This window comes from Phycodurus eques, chromosome 17, assembly GCF_024500275.1.
Source record: "Phycodurus eques isolate BA_2022a chromosome 17, UOR_Pequ_1.1, whole genome shotgun sequence".
Classification (NCBI taxonomy): domain Eukaryota; kingdom Metazoa; phylum Chordata; class Actinopteri; order Syngnathiformes; family Syngnathidae; genus Phycodurus; species Phycodurus eques.
Window position 1 is genome coordinate 832,732 of NC_084541.1, and position 26,288 is coordinate 859,019.

At 41.3% G+C, this 26,288-nt stretch overlaps 1 protein-coding gene across 16 annotated transcripts in view; it reads right to left on the bottom strand.

The window, feature by feature from the left end:
- ncor1 (nuclear receptor corepressor 1) overlaps positions 1-26,288 on the bottom strand; it is a 64,141-nt gene that overhangs the window by 16,125 nt on the left and 21,728 nt on the right. For 13 of the 16 annotated variants that reach the window (XR_009770254.1, XM_061703510.1, XM_061703515.1 and 10 more), the window contains exons 7-29: positions 25,596-25,652; positions 25,453-25,505; positions 24,645-24,711; positions 22,900-23,072; positions 22,266-22,356; positions 21,818-21,996; positions 21,219-21,273; positions 20,974-21,075; positions 16,914-17,044; positions 16,132-16,424; positions 14,325-14,384; positions 11,415-11,551; positions 11,229-11,322; positions 9,521-9,968; positions 9,326-9,449; positions 8,965-9,142; positions 8,151-8,318; positions 2,379-2,545; positions 2,080-2,194; positions 1,365-1,441; positions 1,114-1,279; positions 903-1,028; positions 713-796 (exon numbers count right to left, since the gene is read on the bottom strand). Coding sequence is in view for 15 of the 16 variants with exons in the window: in XM_061703510.1 (XP_061559494.1) it covers positions 713-796; positions 903-1,028; positions 1,114-1,279; positions 1,365-1,441; positions 2,080-2,194; positions 2,379-2,545; positions 8,151-8,318; positions 8,965-9,142; positions 9,326-9,449; positions 9,521-9,968; positions 11,229-11,322; positions 11,415-11,551; positions 14,325-14,384; positions 16,132-16,424; positions 16,914-17,044; positions 20,974-21,075; positions 21,219-21,273; positions 21,818-21,996; positions 22,266-22,356; positions 22,900-23,072; positions 24,645-24,711; positions 25,453-25,505; positions 25,596-25,652 (3,145 nt within the window). In the remaining variant the exon portion in view is untranslated. Of the gene's footprint in view, positions 1-712; positions 797-902; positions 1,029-1,113; positions 1,280-1,364; positions 1,442-2,079; positions 2,195-2,378; positions 2,546-8,150; positions 8,319-8,964; positions 9,143-9,325; positions 9,450-9,520; positions 9,969-11,228; positions 11,323-11,414; positions 11,552-14,324; positions 14,385-16,131; positions 16,425-16,913; positions 17,045-19,650; positions 19,993-20,973; positions 21,076-21,218; positions 21,274-21,817; positions 21,997-22,265; positions 22,357-22,899; positions 23,073-24,644; positions 24,712-25,452; positions 25,506-25,595; positions 25,653-26,288 lie in introns of those variants that run through there. The other 3 variants (XM_061703518.1, XM_061703517.1, XM_061703521.1) reach the window with 2 other exon arrangements.

Genomic DNA, 26,288 nt, shown 5'->3' on the forward strand with positions numbered 1-26,288 from the left:
CTTTATTGTAATTAAACTACTTCACACACACAGAAACCTTCGAGCATGATTTGACATAACGCCCGCAAGTTTACGCACAACCGTTAGTCCTAGCAATACCTTGCTAGGCTACGTAACGGTCTGTCCCGTGCTTGCGAGCCGTATCGTCTTTAAAGTACGTTAACATACTTCAAGCAAGCCTTAAATGAACGTAATCTCCCGAGCACCGGTGACCACCAGCACACGTTTCCCCCCCCCCCTTTTTTTTTTTCACGCGATCGATTGCTGTTGTCTAGGCCGTGGTAACGAGTGTATCCGGTCACGTTTTGAGTTTGCAAGATAAAGCCCAATGATCGTGAAAGACGGGATGCGGTGGTATCGGAATACAAGATTTTATTGCAGTCGTCTGACAGTGCAATCGTGAAAGAGCAAATTTGTCTTGTAGTCTGATCCACGCATTACGTGTTGTCTGTCCAATACCGCAGACATGTTTTTTTAAAATAACTATTGGTTGTCAGATATTTACAGTACTATGTCAAAAACACACGAAAGGGCTAAAAATAAACTAGCTTTTGAATTCGAATATACTGTACACGATGGCAACGCGGAGTAAATGTCTTTTGCGGAGCCGATCGATCGGCGAATTACGATAAAGCCGATCAGCCAATCAGCATAAAATGCTAATTATCGGCCGATACCGATCAGATCGGTGTAAAGTCTAGTAATTTGTTACCTTGCATGATAGAGCCAGTTATTATTTGTCTGTCTTTAGAATCTCCATGGAGGCCTTCTCTGGGCAAGGCTCTGCTAATCAGCCCTAAGCACAAAAAGGCATACTCAGTCACAGTGATACAGAAATGGCACTTAGACATACAATAATGTATATGCATTTGTTTAAAAAAAAAAAAAAAGCACTACAGTACCTTCAAAAGGAGCTCCTTCCCTGCCTGGGTGACCCCTGCTGATGGGTCCCTCCATCATTTCATAAGTGCGTTTCAACTCATGACCAGTTCTGGGACTACGGGTGTTTTCCCTAGGGTTCTTGATGGCTTTTGAAGAGATACAATAAAAATTGCATCTGTGTGTTTTATCAAGGGATACAGACATTGTTAAAAACACGGTCAAAAGACGTACCATCATAAGAGAGAATGTGGCCGCTCTTGCCCTCATAGATAACATGACCTTTAGCCATCTGGTCCCTTGCCTTGTCACAGTTACTCAGGTCCTCTGTGGCCAGTTTTGTGATGGTGCCTTTCAGCAGGTCAGCAGCAACAATAGATTGGGAAAGGGCTGGTGTGCCCTGGAAAAGAAAGTAAAAAAACATAAAGCAACATAGACCCCAAGTAATACATTTGAATACTTTTGTAATCTCATGCCTTCTTTACCTGAGTGATTGATCCTCTGAAAGCCAGGTTCTCACCCATTTTTGCTGGATTTCCTCGACCATCATGTATTGATGCAGCTGAAACCATGTGTTAACTTAGTTCTTACAACAGTCGATGATTACAAAAAAAGCAAAGAATTATGTCAGGAACATCCATCCATTTTCTGTACTGCTTATCCTCACTAGGGTCGTGGGCGTGCTGGAGCTTATCCCAGCATTCTTTGGGCGAGAGGGGGGGGTACACTCTGAACTGGTCGCCAGTCAAACGCAGGGCACACATACCCTAACCCTAACTAATTAACAAACAAACATTCGCACTCACATTCACACCTACGGGTAATTTAAAGTCTGCAATTAACCTACCACGCATGTTTTTGGGACGTGGGAGGAAACCGGAGTACCCGGCGGAGAAAACCCATGCAGGCACGGGGAGAACATGCAAACTCCACACAGGCGGGGCCGGGATTTAAACCCCGGTCCTCAGAACTGTGAGGCAGATCTGCTAACCAGTCGCCCACCGTGCCGCATGTCAGGAACAGTTTCTCAAAATTATTTAACGCTCAGTAAACATTTATTTGCAAAATAGCCACTTTCAAAGAATTATGGCTGCTCGTCGTATTAGTTTTGCTGTGCTATTTGTGTTTTTGTGTCATTGCAAAAACATTTAATCTGCATTGCGGGTTGAATCATTTTGAGTGCAACTGTAGTTGGCCTACCAGTCTTGTTCGGATCTTGGTGCCGAGGCAGGCCCAAAGAGATGGAGCCCACAGTGTTTTTACTCCCATCAGGCCCATAAATGGCATGCGAAGGTAGGTATGTGCCTGGAGTTCCCTGAAATAGCAGAAACATAACATGCCCAACTCAACTCACTTGTGTCCATAAAGTCAAGTGTTGAAAAACATTTGAATGTGGCATAAAATGTGAAAACGGCTCATACATAAAATAGCATGTAAACTGTACAATAATAGAAAAACCAAACCAAACTACCATTGGTTGTATCCCTGTAGGCCCTTACCTGAGATATTGAGCCCCCGTGAATGAAGGACGGCTTGTCAGTGGGTTTGGTGGTTGGAATGAGAGGAGGAGGAGAGGGAATGTTGGGAGGTCGACTGGGTCTGCTGAAAGCCATTCGGCCTCCATCTGGCAGACTCTGGATCAGCTGGTTGGGAGCTGGGTGGAGGACTGATGAGAATATTAGAAGAGGAAAAAGCAGTGACTCTTGCTGAGTATTCGATAACATATGGACAACAACTCAAGTGACTTTGGATGACATTTAATTCAACAATCTACAAATCTTAAGAGTTTACGCTGTACTTTTTTTTTTTTTTTGCATGCTCTTTGACCATTTCAGAATCATCTTTATTTGCCAAGTATGTCCAAAAAACACACATGGAATTTGTTTCCGGTAGTTGGAGCCGCTCTAGTACGACAACAGACAGTCAAATGACAGAGAACACATTGGAGACATAAAGACATTGACCAAAAAAACAGTCACTGAGCAGTAAAGGGTTGCTAGTTATCTGGTAATGGCGGTACATTTTTTTTTTTGGCTACTGAAGGTACCTCGACGCCATTTAGTGAAAACCATTTCGTGGTATTGGCTCAAACATCAGTAGCTTCATCTCATGTCTGTTATACACTGCTTGACTCCAGGAAGGGGATGCCTAATGCAGTGATTTCCAACCTTTATGGAGCCAAGGCACATATTTTACAATTGAAAAATCTCACAGCACACCAACAAACAAAAATGTCAAAAAAAGTGGGTACATTAATTAATGTATGTGCTTCCTGCCACCTAATAGACTAGCATTTATTTGTTCTGTCTGTCACTAAATAGATGAACAAAGATACATTATTTCTTGCAAATAAATAATTTGAGCAATTACATACAATTTTATAATTACCCATGGCACACCTGAAGAGCACACTGATTGAGAATAACTGACCTAATGGCACACTTATGTCAAGTGATACAAAAAGTCTAGACACCCCTGTTATACTTGGGATATTAAAAAAGAAAAAGGCACCAAAATTAATCTTTTCAAAACTTTTTACACACATTAATGTGACCTATAATCTATAAAATTTAATTGGCGGAAAAAAGAAAATGAAACCTTTACTCGAGGGGTAGTAAAACGAAACAACTGCGATAATGTGGTTGCACAAGTGTGAACACCGTCATCACTGGGGATGTGGTTGTGCTCATAATTGACTAATCACAATCAAACTCAGGCTAAATGGGAGTCAGCACACTCTTGCCACCATTGTAAATGCCTCCGATTAACCCCAAATAAAGTTTAGCTGTTCTACTAGGATGCTTTTTCGGACATTTCTGTAGTCTCATTTTACAGCACAAGCCATGGTCCGCAGAGCGCTTCCACAGAATCCCAGGATCTCATTGTTAAGGATTATTAGTCGGGAGCAGAGGTGGGTAGAATAGCCAAAAAATTGCACTCAAATAGTCCTCCAAATAATCACTTGAGTAAGAGCAAGTATTCAGTGAAAAGAAAAACTACCCAAGTACTGAGTAACAAGTGAGTAACTTCCAATGTATTTATTTTTTAAAATAGTGTATTAAAGTCAGGAAAAGCAAACTAGAACACCTGAACTTTATTTGGGGTTAATTGGAGGCACTTTAAATGGTGGCAGGTGTCTTCTACTGATTCCTATGTTGGGGGGGGGGGGGACTATTTTAAGAAAAAAACAAGCAAAAATGTTTTACATAAAAACAAAATTCAAAGGAAAAGGAACAGAGGGAAGAATAAATCTTATGTTTTCTGCCCCTTTTGACAGAAAAAAAAACATTTCATAAACAAATTTCCCTTTAGCGTCTATTTACATAAATCATCCAAATGATTTAACCTATTCTGCAGATCACTGTTGCAGTTAATCATTTAATAATTATTTAATACCATTGATTTAATTAGCATTATAAATATATTATTGAGCTTAACTCTTCCCCCCCCCCATGTTAAGGTTTAATTGTTTTTTTTTTTTTTTTTTTTGTCCTGGTCGGCTGCTAGCTCAAACACAAAGGAGGATCTGTATCACTTTTATGCCGGAACAGTTTTACTGTGTCACAGTGGACTTTTGAGGCGGTCACTGTGGTTTCTTAGTATTTTAATGAATATTTATTGAGAATCAAAATCAATCAGAACACGGTTTTTAGAGGGGAGTGAGAAAAAAGACAAAGCACTAGCTGTAAACAACACGAGGAAAGTAAATCATAAAATACATAGAACAATGACACATTAGATCTGCATGTTGTATGGGGCAGTAGTGCTACACCCTGTGAGGGAAGGACAGGGCAAGATAGGACAGGAGAAGGACAAGAGGGGAAATATGCAGGACAAGGGTCGTGAACTCGAGTGTGGAGGGTGTGGCCGTGTAAATTATAAACATCTATTGGACCAGAGTATGAGCGAAGGCATACCCGAGAAATTAGCATAGTCATAACTTATTTGTCGCAATGAGTGAGTGGCCCCAAACCCAGCGAATAAGTCCTCGGGATGTGTGTCCGCGGACACATGCAAGTGAAGTGACACCGTTTGGCATGCACAATGACCGTCAAAAGTCTCCTGTAATTGCTGCACCTGCACCGCAGGGGCTGAGGACCCCACAGACGCACTCGAGAGGTGGGGTCGGGCCCAGGAGTGCATCCGAGAGCGGCCCGGTGGACGGGGCACGTCCCACACTGAGGGATCCAGGGCGGTCCGCCGGCCCCGCCCAAGCGCCCCGAAAACCGGCCAACGTTTTTGTGTTATCCATTGCTCTTGCACTCTCTCAATATATTATATGTGTTTCGACCTGCCACGACAGGACATTCTTTAGGAAGATATATTTTCCCAAAAACGATAGTATCGTTGATGTTTTAATGCCACTGATATAATGATATTAGAGCATAATAATTCAAGTCCATCCTGTGTAAGCACAATTAACTTTGAATTCTGTAGAATATACAACTTTGACATTGTAATGTAGAACAATAAATAAAAGATCTTATATAAATAAAACAGACCCAGGCTCTGTTTAGAAAAATAGCACTTCAACATTTGGCACTAAGGTATAGCGCCATTAACAGACTAAAGAGGCCCAAACAATATCTTAAAGCCTGTCAAATTTGAATGAATTAAAAAAGAAATACATACTGGAAAGCATTTGGGCTTTGTCACGGTTTTTAAATCAGATGTCATACATTTTGTACAACTTCTTTTTTATTTATTGTATGAATGTTGTTGTGTTATGAGTATAATTCCGGCTGCCTGTATACTTCCTGCTTCGTCTTGGCTTTTGAAAAAGACATTTTATATCTCAATAAGCTTTTACCTGGTTCAATAAATGATTCAGACCCCCTTACATTTGTCACTCTTTGTTATATTGCAGCCATTTGCTAAAATCATTTAAGTTCATCTTTTTCCTCATTAATGTACGCACAGCAGCACCCCATATTGACGGGAAAAAAACGGAATTGTTGAAATTTTTCCAGATTTATTAAAAAAGAAAAATTGAAATATAACACAGCCATAAGTATTCAGACCCTTTGCTGTGACACTCATATATTTAACTCAGGTGCCGTCTATTAATTGGCCTTAATTCTAAGCGGGATGTGTGGAGAAAAGCAGGCACTGCTCATCACCTGTCCAATACAGTCCCAAAAGTGAAGCACGGTGGCGGCAGCATCATGCTGTGGGGGTGTTTTTCAGCTGCAGGGACAGGACAGCCGGTTACAGTCGAAGGAAAGATGAATGCGGCCAAGTACAGGGATATCCTGGACCAAAACCTTCTCCAGAGCACTCAGGACATCTGACTGGGCTGAAGGGTCACCTTCCAACAAGACAATGACCCTAAGCACACAGCTAAAATAACAGAGGAGTGGCTGCAGAACAACTCCGTGACTCTTCTTGAATGTCCCAGCCAGAGCCATGACTTAAACCCAATTGCGTATCTCTGGAGGGACATCATTCCCAAAAAGACTCATGGATGTATTAGCTCAAAAGGGCGCTTCTACTAAATACTGAGCAAAGGGTCTCAATACTTACGGCTGTGTGATATTTCAGATTTTCTTTTTTAATAAATCTGCAAAAAATTCAACAATTCTGTTTTTTTCTGTCAATATGGGGTGCTCTGTGTACATTAATGAGGAAACAATGAACTTAAAATGATTTTAGCAAATGGCTGCAATATAACAGAGTGAACAATTTAAGGGGGTCTGAATACTTTCCGGCAGCTCGGTGGGCGACTGGTTAGCACATCTGCCTCACAGTTCTGAGGCCCGGGGTTCAAATCGCGGCCCCGCCTGTGTGGAGTTTGCATGTTCTCCCCGTGCCTGCGTGGCTTTTCTCCGGGCACTCCGGTTTCCTCCCGCATCCCAAAAACATGCACGCCCGCAACCCTAGTGAGGAGAAGCGGAATTGGAGATGAATGAATGAATACTCTCTGTCCCCACTGTATACGTGTGTGTACGTGTTCCCCACATAAACACACAACTCCAAGCGCTGCCATTTTAAACGATGTTGCAGCAGTCGAGTGAGGTGAGGTGTTTAGCTCCTTAGCTTGCAGGCTAGCAATGTAATAAAGAAGCAAACGCTGTGCCGCCAGCAGCTTGCTGTGTCGTGAGCGGCACGACCAGTGTTACCACAACATTGAAAATATATCGAGTCCAGAAAAACAACTCCCATGTCCATTGTATTTATCGAACGATGACCCACCCTACTCTGTCTCTGACTGGCTAACACCAAGGCAGGACTCATACTTTTAGTGTATTCCTCCTTAGATTTGCTGTGTGTGGAAGCTCTTCACCAACACACACACACACACACATAGGGCAGGTTTTAAATCCGTAATTTTTGTCCGTCTCAGACGCAGGACGCACATCAAATGAGATCCTTGTGTTGTTATTGGGATATAAAATGACATCAGGATACAAAATGTCTATATTGCACAGCACTTTGGGAAGGTCTTCTCTAGCAGTGGCATATTATACATTTTCTCTAAGGGTTTAAGGTCTGGACTATAATATCACAAATCAATGGTGGTATTAAAGACAATTGAAACAATGAAAACATAACTTTTAATTCAGTCCCTTCAGGTCGTCAACTGACCCAAGTTCGAGCTCATAACATTACTGAACCTTGACCTGATCAACTCAAGCACGATCCTTAGCTCTTCCACCGCATTGTTAGAGTAGGCAAGGCATACACAGTAGGTGAATCACTTCATCCATTTCTCTTCCAAACCTGAAGTGCCCAACACTCTTCAAGTTCAACCTGGACTTATCAAACTAGATGGCTTTTCGATTGCTAGCTACAGATGCAATTATGGTATACAATCTTGTGTCACTGCAAGACCGAGCACAATACTGGACCATTGTATGATCTTAGAAAGCAGGGTTATGAGACATCAAATGCTACATACACGTTTAGAACAGTAGAAATGAAACCAGTGTTCTCAACCGTTGCCTAGCCCAGGATTCAAGGCTCCAAAAGCATCACACTCTCTCTCTTTTCCATTCTGACTTTGACTATGATAATTTAACAACAAATCAAAGCCAAAGGCAAGCTTTTGAATTTGCTCGCAAGTGGGAATAGGAAGATACATATTTTAATGGATTCTGCAATGAAGTTGTTTTGCTAAATACAATTTAGTGTCTCAAAACATCAGACAAGTCTTGGTTCAGGCAAGGGAGGCTACGTAGTATCAGCAAGGGAAAGTACTGTAGAATGTTTTGGAGGCATCTGAGAGAACAGACGAGGGGGGAAGAGAGGGAGGTGAAGATGTGTGCTTTTACCTGGCGGCACACTGTAGCGGAAAGCATTGGGGATGTTGGGGTCAGGCTGGGGTGAGGACTTGCTTAGATCCCTGGGGGAGAGTCTGTAAGGAGAGCCTGGCCGACCAGAGAGGGCCTCCTGGTCCAGAGCCAACATCATGTCATAAGGCATGTAGGGTAGGGGCTTACCTGCAGTACACAGGTATAAGGACAAAGGGAAGACGACCACTTTTAAAAAGGAGAACTCGTTGCCATTGAGCATTGAGTGTGACCCAGATGAAGAGGGAGCGAACACCGTTCATGGCTACTTGGACACGCACATTGAAACCTTTGCAACGAAAGCTGTGGTCTCACAGCTCAGCGGTTTGCCGACAGCTGCGCCACTTTTATGGCTCTCTGACTTTAGGGTGCTAAAAGCTTTGCATTAAGCTAGAACACAGCATAGAGAGTGGATTCACTGCTTGCCCTTCAGGAGTTATCTTGTGCATAAAAGCAGAAAACATCCTACTTTGACGTGGTCAAGTCAAAACAGCAAACATCCCCACAGCCTTGTTTCTTCCTCCAAGGCATTCTCAAGCATAGCAGCAATACAGGCTTAACCGCTGTGTTTGCATCAGAAAGCACCTTCTTTGTGTGGAATCAGGCTGAGCAGCATTACAACCCCAAGGGTTTAGCTTTTTGGGGGGGGGAATGCACATAAATGAACAAGGCCTCAAAAAGTGCATCCACTATAAATAGTCGGTTGCAGACAGCAGCAGCACATGCAGCTGAAAGAGCTCTGAACAAGAGGGAGGTGAAATGAGGACAGAGAGAAGGTAGTTTTTTGTTCTCCTACCATCTCTGTCAAGTAGACTTGGGCTGCGGGTGTTGAAGGGCAGTCTGCGCTCGAGGTCACCCTGGTCCTGCCTCTGCTTCTCCTCCTGGTGTGCAGATGCATGCGCTGCTTTGATCTGGTGCTGCAACATCGCAAAGCCACTGATGGGCACGGGAGCGGGGCCATAAGGACCAGGGACCTTGAGACAGAAATCAAAGAAATGTATCGGTTGAATTCAAATTGTCTCGCAAATGCAGCATTATGGAGAAAGTACATTTCCTGCAAATATGAGAAATACGCTTTATACGAGTTCTGATACTATCACACTGCTCACTGTTCCATTCACAGCAAGCTGGTTATACTTCCAATCTAAAGTACTAACCATTGGTGGGATGGCAGCTGCCCGCTGATGCATCTGCTGGATGGTGTGTGGATTTTGCTTAGGTGAAGACACCAGGACCGTCCCTGCAGGGTTGAGCAAAGATGGCTTCTCCATAGAAAGTATTCTGCAGAAGCAACATTAAACACACTGTAAACCGTGGGCATTCATCGAGAAGACAAGCCCACAAAAAAATACCTCTGTCTTTCAGGCTCTGCTTCTACATCTTCATCAGCACTGCAGGTGGCGCTGGAGTCATTATCAGAGTGAAGCTCCTTCTGCCTCTCACCATGTTCTCCTTTGTCGCCTTTCTCCTTGATCTCCGGCTCCATTTTAACCTGAATCTCTCCGGACTTCATGTCCACATCTTGAGGTTCAGTTTTTGGATGGATCACACCTGAGTAGGAAGCCACTCTGCTCTTTTCCTCATGAGAAACAGCGTCGCTCTCTGGACTTTTCTCTTCCTTGACATGCAGGCCCCCATATGAGGGGTCAGAGGTTTGTGCATTGCTGGCCTGAACCATGTCCTGATCAGAGCTCTGAGCATCTCCAGCAGCACTGTCTGGTCTCTTGGAGTCGCCGGACTTGGTGGGGTCAGTTTGAGAGGGGGAAGGAGCACTCTCTGTATCAGAGCTATTGTCACCTCCTGAGGAAAAATAACATGTCAAATGCAGAAAAATACTTTTAGAAATAAAATAGTACAGACTTCACATTTACATTTGAACTGAACTGCAAACAGTGGTTAAATAAACCAAGCTGCTTCCACTCGATACTACACATTTCTTTCCAAGAAACGCCACGTGACTGCAAGTGACGACAGCGTCATATCTTTTTTGTTGGTCACCACATCAGTGTTTGGCTGTGCTGAGATCAAGGCCACAAAGATACGATACAAATGGAGCTAAAACATTGGTAGCATTTTACACCCGACTTCATGAATCTTGTTTGGTAATTGCACAAACTAAATGTCCCCCAAACATACGGCCATCTAATATAACGGTAAATCTTAAGCAGACACACTCTGTATTAAAAATAATCGGCACGGGTTTGAATTTTTGGCTCTGTAGTTGCCATGGTGACCACAAAACATTTTCAAGATGCAATTAACCTCCAAACACAGAAACACAGAGCTGAACATGCAAATAAACTCATTACAATTAACTCATTGTAATGTTTACAAGTAAACCTAAATGAGGTTATGATACTGCCCTTGAAAATTTGTCACATGAGATTATGCTGACTGCAAAGCAAATTAGACGGCAGTTTGGGTTTCCACGGTGGGTCAAATAAGCATGACAAACCCTCGCGAGGTCCTGCTGTCGCCAAAGCTACGGAAATTGTTTTCATTTTCAAATTATAAACAAATGCATGTAATGAGCCACTGCTATGAATCTATTCGTAGAAGAATTCTCACAGCACAGTGCCTGTCTTGACTGTACAATATGAGCATGAGCGGGGCTTGTGAACACAAGGAAAGAATGCCAGACCTGCAGAATCGAGCGTGTGGCCCAGCACATCGTGTTCAAGTGGCCGGATTTCTTGATTCTTTACAGGCAATAAATGTTACGCAACAGGCGCCACAACAATTCGGATCTTTTATCTTGCCCTAGCTTCACTCTTATTCTTAATAAAAACTGCATCACATTAGTTACATCAATTCAAATTGGGTCTCTCGGTGCCAAATCAGCTGACAGGTTGAATCAGGTTTCCAAAACGTCACTCTATTCTTCATCTTCTTACCTTTTACTTTAACCTTAGCAATTACAAATCATGACGGTTGACAATACAAGGACAAAATCAGACGCTTTACGTCCTTCACCCTGTTAGCCCCTTGGACTAGCTGAGATAATCAGTTACAAAAGTCAACATCAAAGTGTCACAGCTTTGTATCATCTTTGGCTCTAACCTTCACTGTCATCTGCATTGTCGTCATCGTCATCAGGTGAAGCTGTGGTTAGACCTTCACCTTGAGACCTATCGGCACGAGCCCGCCGTGTGTCCTGGATATCAGAAAGAGCCACAAAGTTACTTAATGTATTTGCACACTGCACTTTAAATGGCATACCACATCAGGTGACAGGAAATGGCTTACCTGCTTATGCTGTTGTAGCAGGTTGTCCAAATTATGACGTCGCTTGTAATTGAAATAAAAGTTTTTACACTGTGCCTCACTTTTGGTGCCTACCATTTTGGCGATAGCCGTCCAGTTCCGTCCATGCTCAACTAAACCTGATGAAAGAGAAAAGCCCATTTAGCACCTAAACTGACTGTATGGTAATATGAAGAATATCTTAAAAGAAGAGAAGGACAGCCAGGTCTGACAATTTAATGGTTAACGCCGTAAATCCAAACCACAATAAATTCTTGGTATAGAGCATATGTCAAACTCAGGCCCGGGGTCCAAATCTGGTCAGCGATGTAATTATATTTGGCCCGCGAGACTATATCAAGTCTCCTGCCAATATTAAGTGTTTGCGTCACTCATACTACAAATCCCAGAATGCTTTGCAAGTGTGTCGGCGCCTACCGTTTTTCTGTTGCCGTCATTAGCAACTATGCTACCGGTCTCCTGGGGGAAATGTATACCTCCCCTTCCCAGAAATTGACAGACGAAAGATGGAAAATGATCACAACAATAAATTTTAGATTTCAGATTAACAAATGTTATCTATTTAAATGAGAAACAAATACCACTGATGTCTTTTATTGCACATTTGATGTCTCATGCGTTTACAATAAAGTTTGCTTATTCCTAGACTTTATCTTATTCCTAGACTTTTTATCTGATCGGTGTTATCGGTATTGGCCGATAATTACCATTTTATGCTGATCGGCTTTCATGTCATAAGTCGCCGATTCGAATCAATGGCGTCATCGATCGGCTCCGCACAAGACATTTAACTCCGCGTCTTTGTCGTGTATGAATCCAAAAGCTAGTTTATTTTTAGACTTGTCACGTGTCTTGTTGCGCAGTACTGTAACTATCTGACGGTCAATAAAACATTTTCAATATTGTCAGTGAAAAAAAAAAAAAACAATATTTGCAAGCATTTTTTTGTTACCAATCCCCCTTTGAAAAGAAATGTAATAGTTGAAAAACATGTTTTTATAGGCTTCTGATTTCAAAACTGGTTATTCATCAATGCGTTTAGTATACTGTATGTAGTTAGAATATATGTGGTAAGCTTTCATTTATATGGGTTCAGAGTCGTAACGGCCCTCCGAGGGAAGTCATAACTACGATGTGGTCCGTGACAAAAATTAGTCTGACACCCCTGTTGTAAAGTCTACTTATTCCAGATTCAGATTTCATATGATAAGGTTTAACATATCTGGAGAGAAGGGGAAACATGCACGATCGCTGCCAATTATCAATAAATATGGCGTTCAGCCCGCGACTATATCCTAATTTTTAATTTTGACCCACTGTGAGTTTGACACCCATGATATAGAGTGTATACCTGTATCTTCTGTACTACTGTATTTTAATTAATGATGAATTATTCCCAACTAAGCTGTTAATAATGGGTGTGATCAGCTGTATATTTTTTTTTTAAATGATACTACTGGGCTACCGTATGTAGATTCATTGGAATTCTAGCTATCAGTTACGCCGAGGAACATGGGAATCGAGCAGCGAGAGAATTCAAGATCAACGAATCCATGGTTCGCAAGTGGAGGAAGCAGGAAAACGAGCTTCGCCAAGTCGAGAAGACGAAGTGCCGGGCGAGTTACGCCACCATATGTGATTGGATTGTGGATGCCTGGGCTAAGGTATCCGCTTTGACCGTTGTCCAAGCATCATTGCTGAACAGACCCTGGCAACGAGACCGACTCAGGGAACCCGGCGTGTTTGATGGAGAACTTGCCCGGCTGTTCATTTTGGATGGCTTTGTGGATGAGGTTTGATCAGATCAGGATTCGGTATCGGGAGATACTCAAAATCAAGTGAATTGGAAAAAATTTGATCAGGACATCCCTGCATACAATAATTTGTTTGTAATTTAACCATTATACCATCATTCAATTTGGTTGCCTAAATTATGAAAGAACTGTTCTTGTCAAGTTCCCGTTCTTGAAGTTTCTTTCCTCTGAGGGGAATTTTATATAACTTGAAAGCCTCCTTATGTGTTTAAATAGCGCAGCAGATGACGACTTTTAGTTGCAGAGGTGAACAGAATTCACTTGCATGACACGATATGGTGGAAAACGTATCATATACTGCTTGGGATTTCGAAACCCTTTAAAATTGTACAACGAGCAAAGGTTACCAGGTCTCTTAAATCAATGTACACTAATTTGCATGTGTATGAAACACAGACTTGACTGCTGGTAATCTCAGAGATTTAGACTTTAATTCATGCAAATAATCCCCACAACTAATGGTTGATTAGAAGAAGAAGAAAAATAAATAAATAATTTTTTTTAAAAAACCAACAACAACAACAAAAAAAGACTAAAATTAACCAAAAAGAGGAAGAGGAACACATCTGAATTGCATTTGACTTCACAACTAATTGGTGCACTGTGAGCAAGTGAGCAATGCCGAAATACAAATACTGACACTGTATCTGAAAAAACAAACAAAAACAAAAAAAAAAACAAAGACAGTATTCCTTGCAGAAAGCTCCAATGGTCACACTCTGTTGCTTCAAGAGAATTTTTTTTTTTTTTTCATTTTTGAGCAAGTCTAGCTAACCAGCTGAGCAAGTCTAGCTAAATGAAATTCATAAATAAATGAGACTCTCTGAAACCTTCCCTGGAGCGTTGAAACACTTGTACAAGCCTCTATTTGTGTGGAGACACATGCACATTCATTCTTGTGTGGGTTCATGATCACATTCTTTCTTGCAGGAGTGTTACAAATGGGTAGGGCAAGGTACCGTCACAGTATCACGAGGGGGAGACGGTAAAGGGAGTGAAAAAACAAGGAAAAGCAAGGACCACAGAAAGAAGCACAGAGAGAGGTGAAAGACTGAGACAAAGATAGTCAAAACTTTACCTTTTTTGGCGACCTCCATCTCCTCCTCGGTCCAGCGAGAAGTTTCTCCAGATTCACCAGCTAAAGCAGAAAGCAAAGAGACCCAGCCCCATTAGCACTGACAAGAAAAATAGAGGGGAGGGAGAGAGAGAGAGAGAGAGAGAGAGAAGCAGAGAGGCGGTCCTCTTTCCAGTCGACTTCTTCTCATGGCCTCTCATCTAATAATTCTGTTTACATTCACAAGCTGCTGAGACCTACTCTCTCTCACTCCCACTGTCGCTCTGGGTCATTCCCCACCTTGCACACTCACATTCTCTCGCTCTCACAGCTCACACTCCCCCTGGCCCCCCCCTTTCCCTAGAGCCATCCGCCTCTATAATCCAGAAGGGGAGGTCCTGAGTCAGATGATATAGTGCCAGACAGTGGAGGGACTTTGGGAAATGGCCTTGGATGGAGGCTAAAAGACAGAACAGCCATGCTGTCCCAAACCTTGCATGTCATACAAACACACACACATTCCCACTTGCCTTGACCTGGCTGCATATTTTGTCACGCCCCCACCCGCCTTACAAACACACACAGACAAAATTCACAGAAATGAGCTGCTAGCATTGACGTGAACTCTGGCTCAATCTCTTCTGTAGTGTCCACTGAAACTGTGTAAACATTTGGACCAATATAGAAGCAGATAAACCCTTTGCATTTATAGTGGGGTTGCCCCCACATCAAAGATGGGAGGATCAATTATCGTGGTTTGGATGATCCAGCCAAAGTCTTCTTAGCATGCACTCACTTACACAAATCAAATGCAACTCTACTGAACTTTTATTCGGCCTCCAGTGGCAAAACTCACATGTTCTCCCCGTGACAGGCATTGCTGGGTGGTCATTGATCTGCGCTATAAAAACAGGCCGGGGTGCCTGCGTACAGCATATCGTCTCGCCTCGTGACAAGAGCCCACCTTCCCTCTCCACTAAAACGTCAAATACTGATACTGCATGAACTGCCGTGCCCCCCAAAAAATGGCTTCTTGAGCTTGCCTGGCCCATAGCAGCACAGTGGTTGCTTGAAGCTGCTGCAGACGAAACAAGTAGCACACAAAAGCCCCGGTGTAATAACTGAGGGAGATTACACGCGACAGTCCTTCACACAGCCAGAGGTCAGAGGGTTGCAGGTTCATCACATTATGGGACAGACCTTGCATAACATTACAAGATGTAGAGCTCAACAGACTGCAGAGGGAGCAGGTGTCAAGATGGACAGTGGACTTACAAATCATTGAACAGATGACACAGCTTAGTGCCAAAACCAGATTGACAGATAAGAGCTCGGATACCTGAGAACCGAAGCAGTCACTATTGGAGTGACGGGCTCATGAGGGTACAATTGTAGGAAGTGTGACCGAGTACCATAACAACAGCCCAAGCAGCACACTGCCATGGTGATCGATAGACAACACTGGGGATATTTAGCGTGTCTGTCTGATTTAGAAAAGGACAACAACCTCATTTTCTGCACAGGCTGCCAACAAACATCTGCTGATATTATTATTATAGATATGTGCTTGGCATCTTTAAAGCCATAAAAAAGATCTGTCATCTCCATTTGAACACCCAGTAATGATATCTAAATATGAGAGTGCAGCATTATACAGAGTATTTCATCTTAGTAAATGCAATAGGATGAACAATGCGGGCCTTTGAATGCAAGGACCTGGTGTGTATTGATTTCAAATGTTGTAGATTTATTTAACTCTGCATGATTTTTGACCCGGTCAAATTTGTTCGAGAGAATCCCACCACTATAGAGTTTTCTCAAGTGTGTTCACCTTTAGCATCCAGTGAAGCTACTGGAGTAGGCGGTTTCATAGGTTCCTTTATGGACCTTTGAGCTGGATCAGATTTAGGGAGCTGGGGAGGATCTGCCACACCACCCTCTGAAGCAGGGGGAGGTGCTTCCTCTGCCGCCACAGTGGCAGCCTCATTGGCCATGGAGCGTGTGGTGATCCTTCCCTTACGTCGGCCCTGGCTGTTGGCAGTCTTCCTGCCACGCGTCGTGTTTTGCTCCTTTCCGTCCTCGTCCTCCCCAGCGTCACACTTGTCTTTGTCCTTGCCAATGTCCCTGTGGTTTTCAAAAAGGAAAAAACAGCTTCAGAGACTGCTCGGAAAGAACATTTATCTCCAATTGACCCAGCAAATACGGGCTTCTCTCCGGCAATCCCACAACACGGAAGTAGATCGGAGGTTCACGAGACAATACAACCAAGAATGAATGTGGTGTTCTCAAGGAAATTTATTTATTTATTTATTTTTTAAACTGTGGAAAAGCACTTTGAAAAATATGAAAAAATAAGGACAAAAGGTTTTGAGAATTAGTGTTTTTTCTATTGCGCGCACACGCACACACACACACACACACCAGAAATTCAGATACTATACATTAGATATTGACCGTTTTAGACGAAGATTATATTATTTAAGGGCTCCCGTTTCCCTTTCAACTGCGGGGTTATTCTTTCTATAATTGATTAATAACTGCCACTAAAAGGTAGTAGTATTACCTTCTTGATGAAATTGACACAGGGACAAATGTATTATTTTCGCAACTCACCTGGACTCCTCCTTTTCTTCTCTCTCTTCATCCTCCTTCCTTTCCTCGTCTTCTTTTTTCTCCGACTTCTCAGATTTGTCGTCTTCGTTTTTATCTTCGGACTTCTCTTCTTGTGAGGGACGTGTTATTTGCTGCAAACGAAATGAAAAATGATTATTTTGCATGTTCACTAATATTGATCATCATGTATTTTGGTCATTAAACGGGTACAAAAAAGGATTTGCTTAAGATATAAACAGCCAGCGATCCTAAGGTGGAGCCATCACTCAGCATTAATTGATCACCCTACCACCACATATTCAAATTTTCTTTCTTCGCAAACATCTTAACAATTTCACCAGTCTGACAACACTTCTCTTGTCGATACCTTCATGCACTCAGTGGATGCCATGAATTATTCAAAACCTTTTAAGCTGTATTATTCGCTTTCCTTCTCAATCATTGTTTATGCCCACAGTCGTGTCTTTCCTCATACTAAAATGCTGGTTGCTCAGTTGTTTGTGCGTCATACAGGCACGGCAGGGATTTGTGTTTCCATCACAACAGGGCTATGTTCTTAAAGGCATGTCCTTAACAACTGATGGGCTTGTCTACAGACAATGTTTCAAAGTAGCGTGCTTAGCCCTAACAGTGTTGGTTAGGAATGACACATTTTAATTTCCAAGGAGATTCCCTGAAAATTTGCTCGGATTTAAAATTGTTTTATGAATAAGCAAAAAAAAAAAAAAACACCAATAGAAGTAACATATCCAACAAAGCAGCAAACAGGAAAGCAGGAGAGGGAACCCAATTAACAGATTCCGTCAAAAGCTTCAAAAGTATAACAGATACTGCTCTCCTGACCAGACATGTCGGTCTCACAACACCAACAACACAAAACTGTTTTAGGTAAGATAATGAGGGAGTCTATATTATATTATAATATTATTTATGACAGATGCCACAGTAACACAAATGCCTGCTCCATCAATGAACTGTAGTGTAATAAAATATCAAGCCACGTCATGACAAGCCAAAAGTCCAGTATAGATATCAAATGAATCCAAATGATGTCCTTGTCTCAATGGCTCTAGCACACACACACACACACACACACACACACACACACAAAAAGATGCTTGTCGTGGTCAAGTTTCAGAACAATATGGCTTTGCTCCGTATATCAGTTTCATTGTCATAAGATAGTACAAACAATAATCATACAAACAAAAGTATTGCAATACTGTGCACCTACAATATGTTGTAGTTGCAATCGGCATCATCTGCAGGCTGATTATTAGTCAAAAGTCCTTATTGTACCGACTTTACCATGTTTAGGAGTCTTCTGCCACCTATGTCAAATTTGTGATAAGATGTTCAGTACTTCTATCTTAAGGTTAAATCACATAGCATAGATTCAGATAATTAAGCCGTGTTTGGAAGGGGTTCACATTACAACAAGGCCACTGTTGAGCTCTAACTATTCAAGGAAAACTTCAGATTCCAAGTTGAGATTGTAGGTTAATGTATGCAGGTCTTAGACTATGACATTCCCTCTTTACTCATTTTCTGTCAATGACAGCTTGTATGTTTTGGCACTTGACATTTCAGAAATAGTTTGCTGTCTGTTCAAAGACTGAGATGTTCTCACAATACTTGTTCTCCAGTGGGACGGTGTTTTGGTTGGCTCAGTGAGTGCTCATGCGTTTGCTTTGGAAGCGATTTGAGAACTGTGGCATTCCTGCTTCTTTTCCAACACTCTGTAAAGGGCCTCCACACAGATGTTAGACAAAAAGGAGACTCTGTGGTGATGTGGTAAAGTATTTTTAAATGAAGCCCTTTCCTAGCTAGACTGAATATTTTTCAGTTTTGCTGATTCACAAGTCCTGTTTCCTTTTGTAAAGTATGTCATGCCAGTCTTCCCTTTCTTAACAAATAACTTGTACATAGTAGCGGACCCTCCGCCGCTTGCAACTCTGCCATAATGCTAAAAATCAGGGTATTGTATGCCTAAACACTGGAAATGAAATTACTGAATTCAGCAACGGTGTGTGTTAAAAACATTCTGGTATATCATGAGAAGCGTTCTTTTGACAATATGCATTAAAAAAAAAATGTAAACAATTTTGATGCCCAAATAACTTAAGGAGTCTGTTTGCTAAAAATGTAACCAAATCTTTTATATTTTAATATTCTAAATTAATTATGGTCAAACTGGATATGGTTCTCAATGTGGTGCTTCAACCCATTTGAGAAAAATATCATAAAGGTAAACAAACGAGTGATACAGGATTGACAATTAGGCATGGTTCATTATCATCACACAGAAATATGCAGCTTTTGCACATAAGACACTCTGGGGGTGTGGCCTGTGTCTGCTTCTGCATGCGGACTGTGAATACAAACGTTGAATGGTGATCTCGTGATAGAATTCAAGCAATTTTCACTGACAGAGTGAAATGAGTTTAAAAAAAAAAAAAAAAAAGGGGTCTTATAAAAGGACAAAAAATGGTTTTCTCCAAACTCATTGCGCAACATGCGAATGAACTGTATGACAACATTTCACAACGGGCCCAGTCTGCATACTTCCTAGAAAGCCTGGCTTAAAATAGCTACGTTGGACTTTCAAGAAGCCCAAAGATGTCTCCTATAAATTGCCACAGCAAAATAAAAACACCATCAGCCCAAAAAAACTCTCAGGACACGGGAAATACGTCGATTGAGTATGTCACGGTGGCTTGAAAGCTAGTAAACATACCTGCGAGCTCATTTGTTGACCATAAAAACCTCTTTTCTCTGCTGTGAGCCACATGTTACTGGTGCTGTAAATGCGCCTCTAACCTCCAGTGCTTCCATAGCTGTGGTAACGACAGCAGGAGAGGGGCAGGACAGCGCCACAGCAGAGCTCCTTAGAAGGGCTGCCGGGCCAAGGCACCGCCGCATATATTCCGGGAAAGCGTGTCATCAGGCTGCTTAAGCAGCCAAAATAATTGTCCATCTCACATGAACACACTGATCTATGCAGGGTCATTCAAGGTAATCCGTATCGAGCAGACCTCTTTGATTGGCACTCACAGCAGCACGGTGAGTTTTGGGGTCTGTCAGATGGCTGGGCTGTACCAAGTGAGTGGTTTCATACAGGGGTAACGTTCTGATAAGAACTGTGGAGACGGGAGCAGCAGAACTCAATGGATTAGCAGCTAGCTCTGACTCTGTCGCATGAGTCCACCCCTCCCCCTAAATCCCACCTTGTTCCCCCTATATTCTACAGTGCTAGCTTTTTCTCAATCTCCCTTCCCTTTCAAAATAAGAGTGTTCTCAATCAAACAACTAAAACTCACGGCATCCTCATGGGACTACAAAAGATTAGTAATGCTGTTATAGTAGCTATTATCCAAGGGGATGGTTTGCAAATAATCACTGACTTCTTTGTTATGCAGTGGAACAATTCCTCGCTCTCTTTTCACACAAATCAAGAAGTTCATGTACAATGCTTCTACTCTTCGCTACGTATCCTCTGATGGCCGCTGCACGCTTTCCATCTCACCCATGGAGACACAGGATCGAATGAGCATATCCGTCTCTTTGAACCATCTGTCAGCCTGACACAATTCAACAGCAACTTCGACACCACTTCCGGTCTGCAGCTGATGACAATTTTGCCGAACACGGTGGCACCCTTACCTTGATCAATCATTCCACTTTACTCCTATTTCACAAACAATATTAATCAGAGTACCGTGTTCCCCTTTAAAGATAGAACTTGTAATTCAGATTGGCACTTTCCAAAAAATAATGGCTGCTTGCAATATAAGTTGTGTCAAGGTATTTAGTCCATTAAAAATAAATATAATGTCCAGTGGTGGTTGAATAATTTGGAGTGAGAATGTACATGACCTAGAAAGTTTATATAAAAAGCCCTTTATATATTAGTGTGACACTTCACCTAACCAAATGAAACTGATGCAATTGGACTTTGCATCTTTAATGTCGGCTACATTTTGATCTCTTAATTTTCAATGCAACCATATATCATAGCCAGTTACAGCCTAAGCAACTATCAAAACATTTTCAGGATTACCTGGTTCCTTCCCCTCCGTCTACCGTAGTTGCGTCTCACCAGAGTCTTGTAGTTGTGGTTCTTTTTAGTCAAGTAGTAGTACAGGACACAGTCAGCAACACACTGAAAATTAAAGGAAAGCATGTAGAAATGAACACATGATACTGACACTAGAGGTTAAATTATTCAAGCGTGGGCTTAGACTCCTTTGTGTCTCTCTCTCTCTCAGTGTCCCATATGAGTACTATTAACTGTCTCTCGTTCACCTTTCTATCTAGATAGGAGGCGATCAGGCCAAAGTTCTTCGGGTGCTGGACAAACCTGCCAAGAAATCTCATTGTGAAAAACAATCAAATGAATAATGAGGGAAAAAAGTCAATATGGCTAAAGTTCTATTTCACTGTGAATCCATTGTGAAGGCCTGGTCAGGATTACAATAAAGTGTTTGTTGTTGTTGTTTTTTTTTATGTTTGCATCACATACTAAACCCACTGGCTTGAGAGAGAAATATGGCACAGGAAACCTTAGCTTTTAGTAAGATAACTACGGAACAATTAAGAGCCCCCCCCCCCCATTTCAAATCAATATAAATCTAATCATGGAGTACAAAATTTGCTGCAGACCTGAGAGTGGTCTTGATCCCCACATCAGGTGATATGAATTGTTGTAGAGGGTAAAAATTTAAAATTGAACGCGTTTCTAGTCTAGTCAAAAAATAAATGTTACATAAGCAATAGCCCACAATCTCAACATTCAACTGTGCATTTAAAAGTATTCCTTGGCTGGCTTTTAAAACTCTATGAAGCATACTGTACTTATACAAGTACAGCTTGTGACATCTTGTAATAAAAGCATAAAAACTCACTTGTCTTTAAAGATCTCTTTTTCGTGTTCTGTCCAAACGTTCATGAACTGTCGGGCTTTGTACACCTTCATGGGGTCATCCATCAAGCCATTCATGTTGATGAACTTCACTCGCCTCTGCTCAGAGTCATACATCATGGGAGGGATGACTGACAGCTGTCTCATCTGTTTTTCATTATTCTATGCAGTATGGACATGTCATAGTAAGTCTCAAGTAAAACCATTTAAAAATAAAGATAAATACAAAGCTATTATATTGGTGTGTATTTTAACCACAGAGTCCAATTTATGAGTTTCGAGGTTTGTTTTTTCACTTAAGTGAATCGAGTAAGTATAAAAAGAGATGATGCGGATCATGAAATGTGTGTTTTTTCCATCTGCGACACTATTGTTACCGACACACACTAATACTATCTCGATACTGAAAAGGCATTTTTTATATTACCCACCTCCTGCTCAGAAAGACCATCAATGATTTCAGAAATCTCATGTTCGCTTCTAGCGATTGTTGCAGAGAGACCCGTTCCTCTTTGGCCAACCCTAGTAAACGCAAAAGCATATATATATATATATATATACACTGTGTGAAATACGTTAAGATTTGTTTCTTGTAGATCACTTGTTATTTTACACCTCATTACACCCCATCATAGTCAAAGGAGGAAACTCTCATCTGATTGTGATTACATCCTTGCAAGAAGTTGACATCAGAGGACTGCTCAACAGAATCTGATTTCATGCCCGTTCTTTTACCATTTTATTTGAGCCCTGTGTTGCGAGTCATTTTTCACTGAACTACACAGGGGAGATGATGTTTTATTCAAGTGTGTGGGACGTGGCACCCATTAAGCCAATCAAATTTAAAGGAGTACAGTCATTCGTATTCCCAAAGCCAATTATGTGCTTCACTCTGTACGAAAACAACTCCACCCCTTTCCTTCTGAAAACCAACATACACTGTAGGGAGGGGAAGTCTGGAGGCAAAAGAGTGCAATACCCCAGATAGTTCCTCTGGCAAAAATTACTACTATACCACAACAATGATGTATCGTGAAAGGTTACAGTGTATATAAAGCTTTTCACCTTTGGAAGCGCTCCTGCTGCTCTCTCTGCTTCCGAATCTCAGGGAATTGCCTTTCATAGTACTCCCGTGTTCTGCTCTCCTTGGCTTTGCGCCTGGGGTTGTTCTCCATGCGCTCCACCTTTTTCTCCCAAGCTTCCATCAGCTGGTCATAGCGTTGGCAGATCTTCTGTTCCTGAGTGCACAGCATGAAAACTAATCAAATACTTTGCTACAGGCCAAAAGAATGTCTTAGACAATGGAATGAACCAAACCAAGTGCAGGCGGGTAAACATTTTTGTACGCTGTGAGTCAGACAATCTTTTTTAAATCTACACAGGTAGGAAGGTACGCTCATGAGGGGAAAACAAATAGACTTCTTTAAAGTAATGCCAACATCTTTTGTGTGGGTTAGTTACTCCTAAAATCGAAGGCAAAATAGCAAAAAATCTAAATAAGGGCAATCCAACTTTTCTAATTATTACAATGTAAGTAAGATGTGAATTACACTTCGTAACAAAACTGCAAGTAAATAAGCAAAAACATTTAAACTGAAAATAATTAACGAATGCGAGTGGTTGTGTGAACAGACTACAATGACTACCGCGACTGGCTCTTAAACATATGGCTGCAGAGAGCTCAAGTTAGTTTTATATACAAACCTATTCAGTGGTCTTACACAGCACCAATAATCAATTACAAATAGTCATTCCCACGTGATTACAGTAGCATTCATCGTATACGAGTTCCCTAGTCATTGTCCTGACAAAGTAATATAAAAAAATGATCATATTACTCCTCTTTTATGTGCAATATTTAAAATATCGATTTTCCAGAGGCTTAACGGTTAAATTGGACTGGGAGGACAATGCACCCTCATTTCCACACTGGAGCCAGAGACAAACAACGCTTTCCTCTTGGCATGAGGCCACAAGCTCTCCACCATTATTCAGAGTCCAAAAGGCCTTCAGACAGCTAGAAAAAATGTGATCTCAGTCATAGCGCAAGGGTCCACTTCTTTGATGGGATTCTGATACAATTGCATTCCCGGGTACTGCCAACAGCAACAGTTCTGAAGACAGAGCAATCCTCTGTATATAAAGGCATTATTTGTGTACAGTTAAGTGGAATCTGAACCATCGGTATGGCCGAGCCTATGGCTTAGGACCAACTAACAGCAAAACAAATGAAACTGCAAGATTTCTTAGGTAGCCTACCTCTTGCCATAAATCAACTGTGATTGGCTTTAGCATCCTTATAACCACCAACAGAATAAATAGTATAGACAACGGACAGATGGACGATCAGTACTTGTATGAGAAAAGCTTTTTTGGAAGCACTAATAGACACGGATGTGCGAAATTCAACTGATTACTATTTAAGGAATAATTTATTTTTCTGCATTCTGGAATTAGTCATCAAGTCAAATCCATTGTGCATTTCCATTCACGAAAACGACTTTCAGTTTTAGTGTACTCATTGAATCAAGAGAACTGGAATACTGGCTCTAAAAATAGTAGTAGTAAACGGGGGGTATTATTTGTCTTTGGCAACTTAAAAGTACAAACTGGAACACGAGAATTTTCACTGTGTCATTTTTGTTGACCTCTCTGCTCTTTAACACATGACAGTCATCAAACAAACTTTCACCTTCCAAACAGACTTTTTAATTCTTTCACAGATGGACTTGTGATTCAAAAATTGTGATGGAAAAAAAATCTGAGGTTACCAAATTTCCAAAATGCTTAATAAAAGCAGAAACACTTACCCTTTGTTTACGAGCATGGTTCCTCCTCTTAAAAAACAGAATCAGCTTCTTCCTCATTACTTGATTGCTTTTGAGAGAAAAACACATTCAGTATTTGTGTTTTATTATGTTGACATGCTAAGTTGTTTACAAAGGCAAAGTAAAACAGAAATGATGTTTCTTCACACTGTAAATACTCAATGACCAACAATGTTTATGTGCAGTGGCACACAACAGGTAATTGTTTGCACTGTTATTTTTTTCATTTTATTTTTTGTCCTGTTCGGCTGTTAGGTCAAGCAGAATGGAAAAGCTGTATCCCTTTTATGCCGGAACAGTTCTACTGTGTCACAGTGGAGTTTTTAAGCGCCGCTGTGGTTTCTTAGTATTATAATTGAGGTTTATTGAGAATCAGAGTCGATCAGAACAAAGTTTCTAGAGGGGAGAGCGAAACAAAGACAAAAGACAAAGCACTAATTGTTTACACATTAAGTTGGTTGTTGTTAGAGAATGGTGCAAATTCTCCCTGAAAGCTTGGCTTGCAAGACAAATGGTGATGATCAATGTCTTGTTAGAAGAGTCAGATGGGCCACTGTCATGCTACACAGTTTTGTTTTGCTTTAATCCGACACCTAACATAGTCATGTCCAGCCTTACACTTTCCTTTGCTGTGAGCCAATTCAATCAAGTGACTGGACAAATCCGATTGCGCTGAATCATCATGAGTTTTATCACACTGAGGTTAAACCTTTCGACACGTAATGAGTACTGCATTTCTTTGTAATCGTTAAGACCCAGAGGTTTGTGATGTACAATTGATGATACTCACGTTTTAATGTTGTCATGGTAAACTTTTGTGTCTGATGGTTGATTGTACAGGGGCTAGGCAGTGCAAACAGAAGTCACCATTAAAGATTCACATGCAGTCATTTCTAAATTACAAAATGTACTATAAATCTATCAGTGTCATACCAGCTCAACCTTGGGACCAAGTCCTTCCAGTATTTTATGGGCCTCTTCAGCTTTTTTCTATAAAATTAGGAACATATGGAAATAATACTACTAACATTACAAATGAAGACAAATATAAATAAATATACAGTGAACCCCCACTATTGTGGATTTTTATAGTATACAGGGAAGTCAATTTATTTATTTACAAATAAGGTCCCCTACTAAGATGCAGTTGAGTCGAGAGAATATGAGCAACGTTCTATGTGGGGTTTACATGCGTTGCTGCTCCGTGTCTGTTCAAGCAGCAGTTGTTTGAAGGTTTACAATTACCGTAACATCTATGCTCATTTCCGTTAGCCTCTTTGTGGCACTTCACATGATACATTAGCATTAAGCTAGCAGACCTTCATGAGACCAAAACATGTCTTAGTTGAACATTTGGGTGTTTAAATATATAATATTGAAATCTTTGTTTGTTTTGTGTGTCTATTTTACAGTATATTTCAACTGAGAGTGGCAAACAGCCTGAAGCAAGCACGATATTTGGAAAACAGTCTCAGCCATTGTCTTTTCATTTCCTCAAAGAAAATTTAAGATGATAATCTCCCATTTTTGGACAGCAAGAGAGTGAGAGCAGGTGCTATGGGATATTTTAAAAGGGTGTTTTAATAACATTAAATGTGTTAAGAGTTAAAACAAGGTATTTTCTTT